This window comes from Halichoerus grypus, chromosome 10 (assembly GCF_964656455.1).
Source record: "Halichoerus grypus chromosome 10, mHalGry1.hap1.1, whole genome shotgun sequence".
Lineage (NCBI taxonomy): Eukaryota > Metazoa > Chordata > Mammalia > Carnivora > Phocidae > Halichoerus > Halichoerus grypus.
In genome coordinates this window covers 134,419,935-134,437,364 of record NC_135721.1, presented here as the reverse complement: position 1 = coordinate 134,437,364, position 17,430 = coordinate 134,419,935, and the positions used below count along the sequence as shown (strand labels likewise).

Below are 17,430 nucleotides of genomic sequence, written 5' to 3'. Positions count from 1 at the left end.
CTCCCTTCCAGTTCTCTTTCCCTCCCTCCCTCCTCTCTGGGGCCTCTCTTCTTTTTTGCTCTCCTCTGTCCTCCCGGAGAATGGCAACCAGCGTAGATGGATCCCGGATCCACACGCCCCAGCCCCCAGGCCTGCCCCACACAGCTTTGCTTTCCGGTGCCCACATGGTCCGTGCAGGGCAGGCACAACCCGGCTAAAACCTTCCAATCCAAGTGATGCTTTCTCTCTGCTTCATTCATGAACCCAATAGCTTGTGGAGAACCTCCTTCCCAGATGCTCACCACCTTCATTCAAGGCTTGCCTGCCCCTCGGAGAGGAGCCTGGGAAGGCCCCAGGCCTGGGGTGGGGGGCAGGAGGTGACTAGTTTGGGGGCAGGGTGTCTGTCCTCCCCTCCTCCTCCTCCTTCTCCTCCCAGCTGCCTTGCCTCTGGGCTGCCACCCTAAACTGACTCACTGGGATGAGAAGGGGGGGTTGGAGGAGGAGTTGGGGTGGGGTGGGGGGAGGAAACCGGCCCTGGTCGGCTCCACACTGTTTGCCTTGATGCTCTCTGGAGCAGGACGAGCTAATTACACAGAGGCTGCCTGCCGCTGGGCACCCCAGGTTGGCCACTTTCACTGTACTCCTGGCTCGCTGGGCTCCAAGTTGAGGAAACTTTTCCAAGAGTATCTGAAAGGCCTGAATAGAAACATCGGGGGTCCTGGGACCCAGCGGGGCAGAGAAGAGTCGCCCACCAAACCCCCTTGCCCTTCCAGGGATCTGCCTGGCTAGGGGGTGCGCTTTGGCGGTAGGAGCGCACCAGTCCGGCTTGGCCAGGACAAGACTTTGAGAGAGGCCTCTGTGCTCCCTGCGAAGACGTTGGGGGAGGCTAGGACCGGGGGACGGAGGGGGGTCGGCTGGGGGGTCTGAATGGCAGGAGGAGCCGCGCCAGAGGGCTGGGCGCGCTGCGCTGGTGTGCGCGCAACGCCTGGGGCTGTCTCCACCTCTTCTGGCAAGTTGGACCTATGAGTGCGCAGCTCGACTTACAACTATCAACAGCCCGGGCGGGTGAGCGCGTGCGAGCGCCGAGGGGGGCTCAGGACCCTCGCAACTCCTTCGCAGGACCCCAGCTGCAAGGCCAGCGGCCGCCGCGCCGCCCGGGAGCTCCGCGCCCGCGCCTCCCCTCCAAGCGCACAGTGGAGGCGCCCCGGGGGGGCCGTCCTGCCAGCCCCGACGGGATGCCCACAGCCATGCTCCCCTACGCTTGCGTCCTGGTGCTTTTGGGAGGTAGGTGCCGCCCTCCCCCCCACCGGCTCGCTGCCTGAGTTCGGAAGGGAGGGAGCTCGCCGCCTGATGTTATTGGGAAGTCCGTGGGGACTGCTGTGTGGGCCTGTGCGCTGGGCAGGTGATGCTGCGCTCTGTGCGCTCTTCTCCACACTCTCCTCTGGCCTCACCTGGTCGGCACCTGCGAAACCTCCAGGGCCCTGCGTCCCCGTGCCCGGGACCTCCAAGAAGATTCAGGAGGATCCCAGGCCCACTGAAACCCCCGCGGCAAGTTCTAAGCCCCAAATCCCTCAGACTAGGGGCTGCACGTTCTGGTCTAGCCCACTGAATTCTGAACCTGTGGGTGGGTGTTCAGGGTTTGTGCCCTGCAGCAGAGTTTGGGGGGAAGTTTGCAGGGGGGCGGGGAGCAGGTGTCCGTGAGCCCATGCTGGTGTCCAGCAAGCCCGATGGCATGGAGGGAGGGCAGCCAAAGGACTCCAGGGAGAGGACGCAGTGCCTTCTCCAGACTAACTGCTCTCCTGCTGGCTCTTCGTAGGGGGTGGGCAGGGACAAAACTCTCTACAAGTGCCACCTGACCACAGTGTGTCACCATTGGCCAAAAGGACAATAACAACCATAGTCGTGGAATGGCATACAGCCCCAGGCTCAGCCCCAAACACCCTCACATGGTTAAGGTTTAAGAATTCTGGCCCTGGAGTCAGATCACCTGGCTCAGAACCCAGATCACCTTCAACCTGCATGGCCTTGGGCAGGCATGTCCATTAGCTCTCTTAGCCTCAACCTTCTCATCTGTCCAATGGGCTTACAAAATCCCCCCTTCACCTAGGACTGTTGTGAGGATACAAGGTCTGCAGGGAAGTACTCAGTAAGTGGCAGCCTGTGGGACGGGGCTGTCAGCTCCCACCGGGCACGCTGCTTCATTTATAGGCAAGGAGCATCTGGTCTACCCACAGGAGCTCACCAACCACACTCTTTGCTTCCCAACCCCAAACTTCTAAGCAAGATATCTGAAGAAGAGATGAAAGGGGTGTGAAGGAAGGTCAAGGAAGGGTTGCATTAGCAGTATGAGGAGTCTCAGCTATATCCACTGGAAGGGGCTGCTTTGCCTCCTGTCAGGGCTGGAAGTGAGCAGTCAGACAGCTGTCCTTGGCCTCGGAGTCGTCCATCAATGCAAAACCATCCAGGGCCACCCTGCTGGTCCCCAGGGGGTGGGGTAGCGAGCAAGGGCAGAGGGCAAGGTGAGAGCCTGCCCAAGGAGGTCCGCACTTTCCTCTGGGCGCAGAGGTGGGAGGAGGGCAGGGAGGAAGCTCGCCCACCTCCCCAGGGATGGGGCTGTCGAGAGCAATGGGGCAGATTACCCCCAGAAACCTGCAGTCTTGGTCACAGCACAGGGCTGTTGTCTTTGGCAGGCCCCGAATTCTCGTCATGCCAATAAAATCACTGGAAGTTTAGCATCGCGGCTTGCTCTCGGGGAGCCCTGCTGTTTCACTCCCTGGCGACCTTTCGCCACAGCAAGTACGACAGATGCCACAGGAGAGAAGCCAGGGGGGCCTAGTGGCCCCGGGCGGGCGGGCGGAGGCCACTCCAGAGCCCACCACCCCTCGAGGCAGACACAGGCATTAGAGAGGGGGACGGTCCCATGCGGGCAGCCTTCATACTCCCTGCTCTTAACTCGGGCACCATTTTCCACTGAACACTTTTTTCAAAAGTTCTTTTTTCAAAAGTTCTTTTCACCACCGGCTGCATCACCAGGCAACCAGATCCTTTTGCTTTCGTGAAAGGAAACAGAACCCAGTTAATCCTTCAGATACTTACATAATTTAGGTACCTGAGCCAGGGCATGCCTGAACTTCGGGTCTCCGGTTGTTCGAATTTGGTATAGGATGGCACATGAGCAGCCCCACCAAGTGAATTCTTACTGAGTACGTACACACACACACACACACACACAAAGGGTTTCTCAGCCTCAGCACCACCGATGTTGTGGTCCAGATCATCCTCTGCTGTGGGGCCATCCTGTGCACCATAGGATGTTTAGCAGCATCCCTGGCCCCTCCCCTACCAGAGGCCAGCGGCAGCATCTTCCCAGTTAGGACAATCACAAAGGTCTCCACACACCTCCCGGTGTCCCCTGGGGAGTGGGGCTGGGGGGGCAAAATCACCCACTGGTGTGGCGAGATTAGACTCAACTGGTAGCTTTTCAAATGAATCTTGTCAAAATCACCGGGTCCGATGAATTTTGTTATTCTTGCTCTGAGCAATCAGGAAATCAAAGGCACAGTGGGGCCCCAAGAAAAACAACACAGCTTAGGTAGCTTCTAATTTGGACGTTGATTTCTCCCTCCCTCTAGTCTCTGAAAATGTCCTCCTTGGGGATGACGGGAGCAGGGCCGTGGGTTGCGGTCAGCCCCCCGCCGCAGCAGACCTTCCTCCAGACCCCGCGGTGCCAGACGCGTTTCATGCCAGGTCACCAGCCTCCAGCTTTGGTTTGCTCCACAGCAATTTCTGGCTTTTAAAAATCTCCTTACTCAACAAATTATGCTTGAGGGGCAAAAATGAAAAAGCCACAGCTTCTTCTCCCCCCCGCCTTTTGTATTTCTTTTTGCTAATTTCAGTCCTGCTTTTATCTCGAGCCATAGACTTGGGGATGGCAAGTTATCATTTTGAGACAGATTAACTAGCACCAAGTGACAGGCTATTCCATAATAAATGAGTCATTGATGTGGGACTCCGTTTTGAAACAGAATAAAAACTGGGAAGAGGATGAACTTAAATAGGCTCATCCGAAAATCAAATGTGAATAAAGATCGGTAATTGAATTAGTTATTCAAAACAAAGAAAATTGTCATCGGAAACTTTCCCTTGCCGGGGACGGGTCGTGGTGGCCAGCTGTTTAGCTTATCTCCAGACCGGGGCTCTAATCTCCAAATTCCAAATAACCAGCTCAAGGCAAATATAGCAGCTTCCTTAATTTCAAAACCATCTGGATGGCAGACCAGTTAGAAGCCACACATGAAGAAACCTTTGTGCAATGTATTGGAAGTTAACTATGTTAATGAAAGCTTCAAGCCAGAATGAGCCCCTGATAAAACTTCCAAGATACATGGCTTTCACCACGAGAGCCAGTCTAGAAAATGAAGATCAATAGCCCCATGCAAAGGAAGGGAGGACATGGAAATCAGTTTGAACTTGACGACAACGGAGCCGAGCTAGGGGGACGGTAGGGAAAGACCTAAATTCTGAAGTTGGCACCCGGGGGGTGGCCATGAATTGTGACCAGGGGCTTGGTGCGGTTGTTCCTTAAACCAGAAAGGCTTGCAGGAGCCCTTTGTGCAAAGCTGGTCCCCTGTCCTCCTGGGACACTCAGAGAGTTTCCCAAAGACCCTGATACAGCGGCCCGGCACTGGGTGCCTCGCTGTGTACGCATCACTCGAGGGGCGGTGACGGGACCAAAGGAGGCAGGTCCTCGTGGAAGTCTGAGTCAGACGGGCGATGAAATCCTAAATAAGTGATTAATTACGGGAGTGATGAGCGCTACACAGAGTGTGTCCTGGGGCATCTAGCCGAGGCTGGGAGGTGACATGCCAGCTGAAACCCGACAACAGAGGAAGGGTTAACTGGAGGAGGAGGAGCAACATCCAGGGAGAGGGACCAGCATGTGCAAAGGCCCAGGTGCGGAAGAAAGCCGTGATGTGTTCGGGGACCACAGAGGAGGCCCCTGGGGCTGGCCAGGGCAGAGTGAAGGGCCAGGGGCCGACGTGGGTGAGCTCCGAGGCGACCAGGGCTCCATCATGGAGGAGGACCCTGGGGGCCTCAGGAAGGAGTTGGATTTTGTGTCAAGGGCAGTGGAGTGTCCGCCGAAGGCTTTTTGGCAGGGGAGGAATGGGATGCCTCCAGAATGAGCGAGTTTCCCATCACTGGGGGCATGCAAGAGCAAACTGAATGATGTAGGGCGGGGGGCAGCATCTGTAGGAAGTTGCCTGGATTTGCCTCCAGCCCTACAAGTCTCTGAGTCTAAGGAGCTCCACCAACCTCTTCGTTCCAGGCCTGCTGTTTCGGCCCCCTACAGGCTGCCCAAATCCAGAGCCTGGTAGTGATGCTGGTGAGGGCGATGGGCTACACTACCCAGTGGCCCACACGTCCGGCAGGCCAAGCTCCACGTGGCAGCCATGTCAGCAACAGGCCCCGTGGAGGCCGTCCGGTGTGACCCCACCTTACGGGGTTCCCGGGGTGAGGAGCAGGTGGGACGCACAGCCTCTCCCCAGCCACCGCCCTGGGGCCATCACTCCGGCTCCCCATTCCTCATCTCTTCTCTCCCCCACTGCCGACGCATCTCATGGAGGCTCTCAGCCACTTCCAGGGGGCGTGTTGAGATTTAAAATGCTCGTATTCTGTCAAGATGTGGTGTAGGAAAGTGCACCGACTGCGCCACTCATGAGGTATGGGGCTCAGTCCCAGCCAGACCCTCTGTGCAGCTCAGCCGTGTTCCCCACTCGCCCCTCTTCCTAGCAACTCTGTCTGCTCTCCTCCCCTTCCGGGGCTCCTCCATCCCCATTTGACCCTCATCCCCACACGTGTCACAGACAAGCTTTCTCCACTTCAGAGAAGATGGCGGTCTCCAGCTACCACCGTGATGCAGCCACATGGAAGTCCTTTCTGCCGCAGTCTCCACGCACACCCATGCTGTTCCTGCTGCTTGCAACACTGTTCCCTTCCCCCAGCTTTCCCTTCACCTGCACGTTGGGTGTCAGTTCCGAGCAGTGGATTTGCCGTGGCAGAACGTGTGTGTGACATTCTTTCACTGGCCTTCCTTCCCGACGGGTTACCCCAGTCAACACTCCCCACAGATGGCCCAGGGGAGTGCCAGTTTCCACCCTGGCTGACCCTCGTTGTTAGCATTCTTTAAAAATCTTGCCCGTGGTAATGCTTGGTTGTTTAGGTTTGCAGTCCTTTGATTATGAGCAAACAGGAACGTGGCCTTGTATTTTTATGGTCCCCTTTCATTGATTTCCGTAGGCACTGTGTGGTCCTATCCTTTGCCCATTTGTGTAGTGGACTTTTGAAAAAATCTTTTCTTCTTGTTGATCTGTTAGCGTTCTTTATATAGAGAAAATAAACTGTCTCCTGTGGATACTGCAGTTTTTCCCTGCCTACAATTTGTCCACCCAAGCTTTCCTCCTCCTTCTCCCATCTGGTGGAGCCTGTGAAGAAGTACACACTATCAGCTAAATGTGCACGTTTCCCCAGAGGGGAGAATAGATGGGCAGATATTCTTACCATAAATGACCACACGTTGAGTCTATGTGCAAGAGACAGACTGACCTTCCCTGGGGAGAGGGCAGAGCTCAGGCGCTGTGCCAAGCGCACTGGACGCTTTCCCTCGTTTGATTCTCGTGACCCCTCTGTGTGATGGGCACATTTTACGGACGACAGAAGCAAGACCAGGCACCCAGGGCCCATCCGGCAGCAGGCCCAGGGCCCAGACTCGTGGGCCACGGAGCTTCGTGCCTCAGCTGCCCCCTGCCAGTGACGGTCCAGCTCAAAGTCCAGGCAAGGGCCTCCCTGCCCTGCTGCCTTCCTCAAAGAGCCAGGGTTCGGTGCCAAGTCTGGGCACCGGGAGATGCGCTCTCCCGAGGCGTCTGGGCCGGTGGTTTCCATGCATGACCTCACTCGGGGAGCACAGAGCAGACTGCAGGCATGCTGGCAGGACGGCTCGCTAGATCCGCCAGTTACCTGCTAAGTCGGAGTCGTAGACGCGGGAAGGACCCTAACTGTCCCCACCTGTGAAGATGGCAGAGTGGGCTGGGCTCTGGAAGCCCCTTCCCACATTCAAACTCCAGTTGCTCCCCTGACTTGCTAATTACTTGATCCTTCTCGCCTCAGTTTCCTCCTTTGCAAAATATGGGGTTGCTGTGAGGAGTAGGTGAGACTCTCCGGGTGGGGGAAGGTTAGCACAGTGCTTGGTGGGGGTCACTCACACCATCACTGAGGGACAGGACCCTGCCTGCCGGTTCCAGCCTTGGGAGCAAGCTACACCACTTCCTCCCGACAGCTGCAAGGCATTCTGGGACAGAAGGAGCATGGCCAGGGAGGAAGGGTCAGAAATGGTGGCTGGACAGGGTCAGAGGAGGATGGGGGTGCAGAGTACGGGGAGGGGGTTCCGAAGCCCATTTGTAGCTTCTGCTGTTTGCTGGCCATCTGTGGCTTCCGTGACTTTAGGTGCATCCCTCCCGCGTCTGTCTGTCCCTGTAAGTCTATGCCTCTTCACCTCTTCCTGTAAGGAGACCAGTCACCCTGGATGAGGGCACCCTCATATCCGTATGCCAGCAGGACCTCCTCTTAACTGTTTATATCTGTAATGACCCTATTCCTAAATAAGGTCACGTCCTGAGGTACTGGGGGTTAGGACTTGAACATATTTGGGTGGGGGATGCAAATCAGCCCACGACACCTAGTGTGGCATCTGAAGGGCCCACTGGTGGGTGGGATGGCAGTGGGTGTTTCTGGGAAGTGGAGAATCTAGAAGTTACATGATGAACCTGCAGCTGAGAGGGTGGGGGGACAGCGTCAAGCCATATCCAGGGACCCAGGGAGGGAACGGAGGCCAGGAGACCAAAACCTAAATATTGCACCATTAGGCAATGACCTGAAGAAATTTTGAGGGAATTATGCACACACAAAAAGTTCTATGTCACAAAAAAACATTGAATGACATGGAAAGATATTTTTGGGGGCACCTGGGTGGCTCAGTCGTTAAGCGTCTGCCTTCGGCTCAGGTCATGATCCCAGGGTCCTGGGATCGAGTCCCACATCGGGCTCCCTGCTCGGCGGAGAGTCTGCTTCTCCCTCTCCCACTCCCCCTGCTTGTGTTCCCTCTCTGGCTGTCTCTCTCTCTGTCAAATAAATAAAAAAATCTTTAAAAAAAAAAAAAAAGAAAGATATTTTTGACATAACGTTAGAACAAAACCACAGTGTCTGTACCTTTGATCTTGGTTTTATTTTCATTGGTGGGGGCATCCTTATTCTGTAAAAATAAACTAGAAGAGGGATGCCTGGGTGGCTCAGTCAGTTAAGCATCCCACTCTGGATTTCGGCTCAGGTCATGATCTCAGGCTCAGGTCACGATAGAGCCCCGAGTCCGGCTCTGTGCTGGGCGTGGAGCCTGCTTAAGATTCTCTCTCTCCCTCTGCCCCTCCCCGCCCCCTCTTAAAAAACATTTTAAGAAAATAAACTAGAGGAGAACATAGGAGGTGAGTGGTGATCTCTGGGAGGTGTGATTATGGGTGACTTCTCTCTCTGTGTTTCTCCTGTATTTCCTACAGGATCAGCTCCATCTGGGCTGGGTTTGCAGCCTCCCAGACTTGCAGTCCCCCCCAGTTTGCCAGGACCCCAGCAGGAGAGTCTGGTTAGGAAGTCGTGGAGGGTGGGGCTGGCCAAACTCACCCCGGCTGCAGGGTGGGGGGTCCTGGTATTGGAAGTAGACTCACCCCCGAATGGCACCAGGGTCCCTACCATCCAGACCTTGGGACAGGACCCTGCCCCCTCTGTGCTACAAGGCGACGGGAATGCCAAAGGTGTCCTGCCAAGCAGATGGGGCTTCGGGAGAGGGAACTAGAGTCCATCTGTATAGGTGCTTGAGGCCAGGCCAGAGCTCTGGACGGATCAGTGTCAGGAATAGCTAACGTCCCCCGGGCACCTGCTCTCATGGAGCTCTGTAGGGGACATCACATTATTTCTTCACAGCCACCTTGTGATTCAGGTCCCACTGTCATTGCCCTTTGACCCCCGAGGAAATGGAGGCCACTGGGTTAGGATGCTTCAGAAGGGCAGAGACCTGGAAAGATTGCAGCTTGGCGGGCTTTTGGGTGCTCAGGGGCCATCCAGGGCATGCGAGATGCCAGGCCCCATAAGCCCAGAGCTCACTGTTCCCTGGTGGCTCTGAGGTGCGAACAGTCTCCGCGTGGGCAGCCCAGGGGCCAAGAGACCCACCACTGACCACAGAGAAGAACCAGGGGAGGGGAGGTCCTTCACCAACGCCAGGGAGATTCGCTGTGCTACTTGTTGGTCCCTTTGCCCTGAGGCATCCCCACTCCCTGACCCCCTTCTCGAGTCCTCTTTGCTTGAAGCAAAATGCAATGGACAGATGCCTCCTTCTGCTAACAGCAAAATTCCCCTCATTGACTCTCATCCTGGAGGACTTGGCAGTCAAGGTACCTCCCCTCCACCTGGGCAGGAGTCTCAGGCTGGGCAAATAGGATGCTTGCGCCAGGACCTTGAATCTTTGTGCAGTGACCAGAAGCTTGAATGCATCACGCCCATGTAGGGTGTCCTAGAGAAACTCCAGAGTAGTTCTCACCAACTGGATTCCCAGGGCATCCCTTAGGTCGGTGAGCACCCACGCCCTTCGAAGGAGTTCCCTTTCAGTTTGCATGAGTCAGGCGTGGCTTCTGTTGCTTACAACCACAGCACCTAACCAAAGCGTCCAGTGTCCACTTTGAGACCATGCTCTTTGCGCAGTTAGCTAAACGGTGTCCACGCCTTGGTCCCCATTGTTGGCTATCCCCCGAGCTCCATGTGCATTACAAAATCTGAGCTGCCGCCCCCCAGTCTCAGTATTAAATTATACAGAGAACGGGAAGAAAAGCAATAGCTCACACCCAACCCCACTCTTTCCAAAAAAAAAAAATGCATAAAAACAGAGAGCAAGACATGGATATATTTAGCTTGGAAACACCAGTGACCGCAGTAAAACTAAATTACTTGTTCTTTGAAATATACAATTAGAGTTGTTTTAACATGTGTTTTTGGTGGTTGGGTGTGGTTTCTAGATAGTTTGAAACTTAAGTCTACTGTTTAGCCCATCAGCTTTATCCAAATCTGTTGGACTCTAATTTCCTTAACAGCAACCCACAGTTACTGAAATGAAAACCAACTTGCCAGTGATTAAGAGTGCCTGGCATTTTACAGTGATTGACGTTCGGACTTTTTTTTTCTTCTATGGTCTTCCAAGACTTCTGCATCTTCATCCGCCTTTTACAAAAAGGATCGATTTAAAGTAACCATTGGAAAAAAATAATAATAAAGTAACCACTGAAATCCCAGAGCAGGTAACAACTTTGTGCCAAGTGACAGCTGCCGTTTCCTAGCAAACCCCACCCCCAGCGTCCAGGGACTCTCGGTGCCTGCATGGGGCCAGTCAGAAACTGGGGGTCTGACGCTGATGATTCCTACCCAGGGCATTCATTATTGCACTCATTATTGCCCCGGGGGAAGACAGGCTGGGACCCTGAGCCCCCCCACATCCTGTAAGGCCTTCACCAAGGACACAGATTCACCTGGAATTCGCATATGCATCACCAGAGTGGTCCTCCAAGCGTTGGAGGCCGGGGCTGCTGGAGTTCATTATTAACAGGGTGAAACATACTCCCTGTTTACACAGATAATTTGCTCAGAAAGTTCTTTTCTTTTTTTATCCCGCTTAAGTACAAAGACAAACTTCTCTCCCTCCCCCCTCCAAATTCTAATTCGGGGAGCTCAGATGAATGAGCATGTATTTACTGGGTTTTTAGATAACTTCATGTCACTTCCGCTCAGGGCTGGAAATATTTCTCCATTCATCCATTCTGTTCCCTCAGCAGGCATTCGGGGGGTGCATACCGTGCGCCAGGCCCTCCTCTACACCCTGGGGTGCAGTGACACGACAGCGAACAAGAGGGGCCTGGCGTGGCCCTCATGGGGCCCACATTCTGGTGGGTGCTGGGGTTGGGCGGGGAGGGGGCGCAGGCCGTAAATAAGAAAACAAATAAACGAGAAAATGACCAGTGACGACATCTCTGGGAAAAGAAGAAAAGCAAGGGGGTGGAGCGATCGACGGGGGCGGGGCCGCTAGATGAGGCATCCCTGGAAGGAGGGGACTTTGAAGCTCCCTCCGAAAAGACAAAATGTAAAGAAGTCGACCTCGGAAAGATCTGGGACGAAAGGAACCTGAGTCAGGGGCTCAGCAGGTGCGGAGGCCCTAAGACAGAAGTCACTTGGGCGGGTTTAAGGAGCGGGAGGAAAATCAGAACAGCCCGTGCGGGAGAGGGTGATGGAGACAAGTCAGAATGGAGGGCAGGCCCGCTCGCGTGGGAGTGGGAGGCCTCGGACAAGGTTGTGGTAAAGTCCAGTGGCAAGTTTAGGGATTCAAAAAGGCTCTCTGGTTGCTGGACGGAGAGTGGGTCACCGGGAGGCAGCAAGGAAGGCTGGGCTGCACTGGCAGAGATGGAGAGGTAGAACTACCTCCAAACAAATGTGAACGCAGAACACCAGGACTTGTCTCTGGATCGGATGTGGGGGCCATGTGGTGTCCTGGGGCTGCCGGAACGAGGTACCACCAACTAGGGGGCTTAAAACAACAGAAATGTATTCTTTCCTAGTTCTGGAGGCTGGAAGTCCAAAGTCAATTATCAGCAGGGCTATGCTCCCTCCAGAGGTTCCCAGGAGGCTCCTTCCTCACCTCCTACCGGCTTCTGGTAGTTCCAAGTGTTGCTCGGTGTGTGGCCATGCCCCTCCAGTCTCTGCCTCTGTCTTCACATGGCATTGTTCCCTGTGTCTTCTGGGTCTGTGTCCAAATCTCTGTCTTCTCAGAACACCAGTTATTGAACTAGGGCCCACCCTCATCCAGCACGACATCATCTTAGCTTGATTACCTCTGCAAAAGCCCCATTTCCAAGATCATGTTCACAGATACTGGGAGTTAGGACTTGATGTATCCTTTTGGGGAACACAATTCAACCCACAACAGGGGATGAAGAGATGACTCCCAGATGTGTGGTCCGATATTAGGAGGATGATGGAACCTGGGGAAGGGGGATGGAGACTGCAGTGGTTGGACCACCATGTACTGTTGGGTGGGTTGTTCACTCTACAAGAGTGAAATGCTGTCTTGTGCTCCACAAGCCCAGCCAAGGGCCCTGGTGGTGGCTGTGCCTGCCCAGAGGGTCACCTTTTTCTAACTCACTTTCTAACTTCCTTACTAGCCTTATGGGCTAGCTGTAGCCCATACGGATTGGGTTGGAGGTGGGGGAAATCAAGAATCCTGTTTGGCTGGATGGCGTTCTAGTTACCAAGAGCAGGGATGTTCTTAGCTGTGTTAGCACTCCCAGAAGGCTCTGTCTCCTGATTGAAGCCACGGTCCCTCCTTCGTGGAATTCACAGAGGCGGCTGCAGAGAGACGTGTGAATGGCAGCAATCACAAAATCCCAGTGCAGGTGGGAGACGCTCCAAGAGGGCGGGCTGCCCCTCTTGGAGAACCAGAAAAGGTCTCCCCGAGCACAGGGGTTTGGGTGAGGTCTTGGGGGACAAGTAGGAGTTGGCCAAGAGGACAGGAGGAAGGGCGCTCCACACCGCCACCATTTCTGGCTTCCAGCTGTGGTAGGAGGCAGACAGACGGAAGAGGGCCTGGCGCGGGGGCCCCCAGCCTGGTGCAGGGGCGTGGGCTCCATCCGGGGCCGGGGGGGGGCTTGTCAGTGTGTGGCCCAGGAGCGACACCCTTGGGTCGGCACGGCAAGCTCGTACCAGGCTCACTTTGACAGCCTGCGTGGGCACAGGGGGGCTGCTTTCTGTTGTTTTCTAACTAGGTATTGTCTTCGTTTAAAAGCCAAAATATCCGATTACTCAGTCACACGATCTTGTGAGAGAGAAATGCCTGGTGCATAGTAAGCACGCACACAGAGCGGGACGAGCAGCCTGGGAGGTGAGGAAGGCTTGACAGGGACCCCAAGGGGGAGGGACACAGCTGACTAGGAGGAGCCATAGCTTGATCCCCGGCCCGTCTGGGGGCTGTTCTCCAGCAGCTCCGGGGGCAAGCGAGGTGGGTCCGGTGACTGATCTTTATGAAGCCAAACACCGAGGTGGTGGCTCCAGGAAGGCTGGTGGTGGACAAGAGTGAGAAAAGGGGGGGGGGGGGCGGGGGCTGGCGTGGGAGTGATCGGCGGAGGGGAGGCGCCCCCAGGACCCCTTCTCCCTCCCCTCCCACTGTTCTGGAGCCCCTCCTGCTGGCCTCGTGCCCCTCGGAGGAGGCACAGTGTCCTCCAGCCTCCCTCGCGGCTGATGGCCACCGGCTTGGCCATGGGTGTGACTAACAGGACGGGCACTCCTGTCCCTCCTCCCTCCCCCGGTGGACATGCAGACCCCTCGGAGCCCGTTCGGCAGGACATGCAGGCGACGGTCACACCCAGGCACGGGGCAGAGCAGAAAGAGACTTCCACTGCCTTCCTCGACTGCTCCTCAGCGTCCCCGCCGTCCTCGTTAACACAGCAGGTACAGGGAGGGAGGAGCTAGAGGCTTCTGGAGCCAAGGTGGGGACCGGCCACCCAGATGGACACGCGAGGGACCCGAGACTCCAAGGAAGGGGAGGGAGATGCGAGAGCCACCAGGAGGTGACACCACGGGGGGAAGCTTCCAAGGACAAGCTGCTTCGGCCCGAGGGATAAAGAGGCATGTTCTAGAAGCTGCACTAGCTTAGGGTCTGCAGTCGGGGACGCGGACACGCGGGTGGAGACCTAGGTGACCAGGGACGGGGCTGCGGGTTCGGCTGGCGTCCAGACCCGGACAGAACTCAGGCGGCCACTTCACACGGACTCTCCTAAAAGTGCTCCCTTGGTCCCGCCAGCCCCTTAGGACCCTCTCCCTGGTCAAGCACGTCCCTGTCCGCTCCCACCTGGACCAGTGGCACATGGCCTTTCTGTTTTCAGAGCCCAATTCAGGAAAACGGAGGATGGGAGCAGCATCTTTTTTCTTTTGTTTTGAACTCCAAGAAATTGGGTCCTTGTTAATCAAGGACTGCAATGGGTGGAACAGCAGTAAGCAGCCTTTTGTAGGCTCCCGGTCAGCGAGGGGGTTCGTTCTGGAGGCTAAGACTTGCGCTGCGCGTAGCCAGCCTACACCAGGCTCTGATTATAATGTTGGCCCCTCGGAACAAATTTCATTATTGAACAAGACACTTTTGAAGCTAGTTTACATTGTCTTTGCTTGGCTGACCTTGTACGCTATTGAATTGGAAAATGTAGTTTGTATTGTAAGGCCTCTTAATAACGTATTTTTTTTTTTTGAAACAACGGACTTTTCCATTGCAAATGAGACAAAGAACACCATATTTAGCACAAAGAACGCCTCAGTCTGTTTTGAAACATAATTTTCATTAGCCAGGTTTTTCACCGTAACAAGGATTTAAATTTTATTTTAAAAACAGCCTGCCCCCCTCCCTCAGCCCAACAACACATATTTATGTATAGTCCTCCATTTAAAAAGGTCTGGAAAGATACACAGACTAATAATAACGGTTGTTGCCAGGAAGGAGGAAGAATGTTGAGTGTACTAATAGGAGATTTTGCTTCCCTACGTTGGGTTATTTTTTAATAATGAGAATGTATCAATAGAGGCCGGATAGGGTCCTGCCTCCCACCAGCAGTGTGAGCTGGGGTAAGTGATATGGATTGAACCGTGTCCCCCCCCCCCAAATTCATACCTTGAACTGCTAACCCTGGTGCCTCGGAAAGCAAACTTATTTGCAATGGGGTCTTTACAGAGCTAAGGAGTGAGACTGAGGTCACTGGGGTGGTTCCTACTCCACCATGGCTGGTGTTCTGAGGAGGGACACTTGGAAGGCACATGAAGACACAGGAAAAAAGTAGGAGAGAAGCCTGTGAAGGAACCAACCCTGCCCATACCTTGATCTGGGACTTCCAGCCTCCAGAACTGGGAGAGAATCCATTTCTGTGGTGGAAGCCCCCAGTGTGTGGTGCTTTGTCCCAGGCATCTAACTAAGTCACGAGGGGGTCCGGGTCCCTCCTCTGTGGAGTAGGGTGTCAAGTGGACCCACAGAGCCGCGGACATGACCCTACACAGATGCAGGCCTCCTGCTCATCCCCCCACCACCACTTCCTCCAGCCTCCACCCAGGCTGCCCTACACCTGCCCTTCCACCTGCCCTCCGACCAGCACTGCCGGGCCAGTGTCCTGCACACAATGGGAGCAATTTGGGAAGGATCGGTATCACCGGATCTCACCCACACTGGCCACTTCCAGGGACCCGCACGCTCTCTGCCTTCTCTCTTTCAATCCTCGGACAGACCCCTTAAATCCCTGGAACATCTTGTCAGGCCTCCTGTGCCCTCTGCAAGGGTTCCCCGGACTGACCCCGTCCCTGCTGCCTCCGTGGGGCTCCTTCTGAGCGTGCCCTGCCCTCCTCCTCCCTCCCTGTTTCTGGAAGCCCCCAGGGCCAAGAGGTCCACCCAGCTCCCCATCGTCTGCTCTGACACCCCTGCTTCCTTGTGGTTTTGCTCCTACTCCCCACATATGCTCCTCTGTCTCTTGTAGCCTCCTGCCCTTAAAGCAGTGTGGCCAGTGGGCACTGAACGCTGGCCACTTACGCAATTTTAAATGGTCTAGCAGCCACCTGTTCAAAAGGTGAACAGAATGAGATGAAATTATATAATTATCTGTTTCAATTCATCTTCAATTGTATATTTAATTCGACATTTTCTTTAACCCAACAGAGCCAAAATATTGTTTTTTCAACATGTAATCAATATTTCAGAATGATTGAGATGGTCCACATTCTTTTTTCACAGTAAGTCTTCAAAGTCTGGCATGTAGTTTTACACTCATAGCACATCCCATTTCAGGCACAAGATTTCCATCAGAAATACTCCATCTGTATTTAGGTTTCATACAATTCATAGTTGAAAAGGACAGGCACCTACCCAAGGGGTCCCAACACGTACGTTCTCCAATCACTGAACTGAATTTTAGTTTTCAAATTTAAATTAAATTTAAAATCCCGTTTCTCAAAAAAGGGGCATGAGGTAAGAACTAAGGAAATCTGAATAAAGTATAAACTTCAGTTAATGATGATGTATCAATATAATGCAAGATGTTAATAGTCAGGAAGCAGCGGGGGGGGGGACGATATATAAGGACTCTGTACTATCTTCCCAACTTTTCTGTAAATCTGGAACTCTGCTAAATTTAAAGTTTATTAATAATTCAAAGTCTCAGCTCCTCGGTCACACTGGCCAGATGCAGGTGCCCACACAAACTGGCCCGCAGCGCCTCTGGGCGTCTCTGCCCTGGCTCCTCCTTGCTCACGCGGACACCCACATTGCCCAGACTGGCCTCGGACAGAGAGGGGCTCCGGCGCGTCCTTCCCAGTCCATTCCTCGGGCCCTCCCAGTGGACCTCACCCCAGTGGGCCTCCCTGGAGACCCAAAGAGAAGTCAGTCCCCGGGCCAGACTCAGGCCCGTACCTGCCCCTTGGGCCTCCACCCCTCAGGCACACTGGGGACCCCCAGACGCCTCAGACTCAACTCCCCAAACCCCAATCACCGTCCCCCCGAAACCAGCTCTGCCTCCAGGGCTCTTGGTTCCAAGGGTCCCCTGAGCCGTCCCCCACCCAGCCCACCCAGTGGCCCGGGGCCATCCTTGGAGCTGGCCCTGCAGCCCCTGCTCAGGCCCTCTCCTGCAGCATTGCTCTGCAGGGGGACCTCATGACCAGGTCTGCGAGCTCAGGCATTATAATATGTACATGCAAACTCAAATAGTGACTTTTCTGTTTCACAGAGTTTGGGTAGCCTACTTTTTGTTTCATTTCACAGTAGATCAGAGTCTTATTACTGACACCCCCTTTCTTCCATGCACAGCCCAGGCCTCCCTTGCCAGAAAGCCCCCAGGGGTCTCCTGCCCCTGCACCCTCCACCCTGTAGGCTCAGGCTTCCTGGGCTGCCTCAGCTCCCAGCGCCCTCCAAGGGCTTCTGATGCCTCTGGATAAAGTCCAAACTGCCCCCATGCGCGAGCCTCAGGGCCTGTTCCTCCTGGCCACGGCTGGCCTCTCGGCCCCACTCTCCCCCTGCAGGCAGGGCTCCGGCCACAGCAGCTCTTTCCTTTCCTTGTCCATGCCGGCTCGGCCCCTCCTCGGGGTCTTTGCACATGCTGTTCCCCTGGTCACGCTGGGCCCCACGTGGGCAGCCCCGACTTACTCCCCATGCGTCACACCCCAAAGGCACTTCCTGGGGCCCCAACCTTGGGGAGCCCTCCTGGCTCGTCTTCCTCAAAGGAACCGCTCTTATCCGCATGTCCGCGCCAGTATTTGTCGTTATGTTTGATCCGCGAGATTATTTGAAAAACATCTGTC

The 17,430-nt window shown here is 55.0% G+C and overlaps 1 protein-coding gene across 1 annotated transcript in view; it reads left to right on the top strand.

The window, feature by feature from the left end:
• Window positions 1-1,214: 1,214 nt before the first annotated feature.
• Window positions 1,215-17,430, top strand: part of APCDD1L (APC down-regulated 1 like) — a 48,168-nt gene continuing 31,952 nt past the window's right edge. The window contains exon 1 of the mRNA XM_036094422.2: window positions 1,215-1,263. Coding sequence (XP_035950315.1) covers window positions 1,215-1,263 — 49 coding nt within the window. The remainder of the gene's footprint in view (window positions 1,264-17,430) is intronic.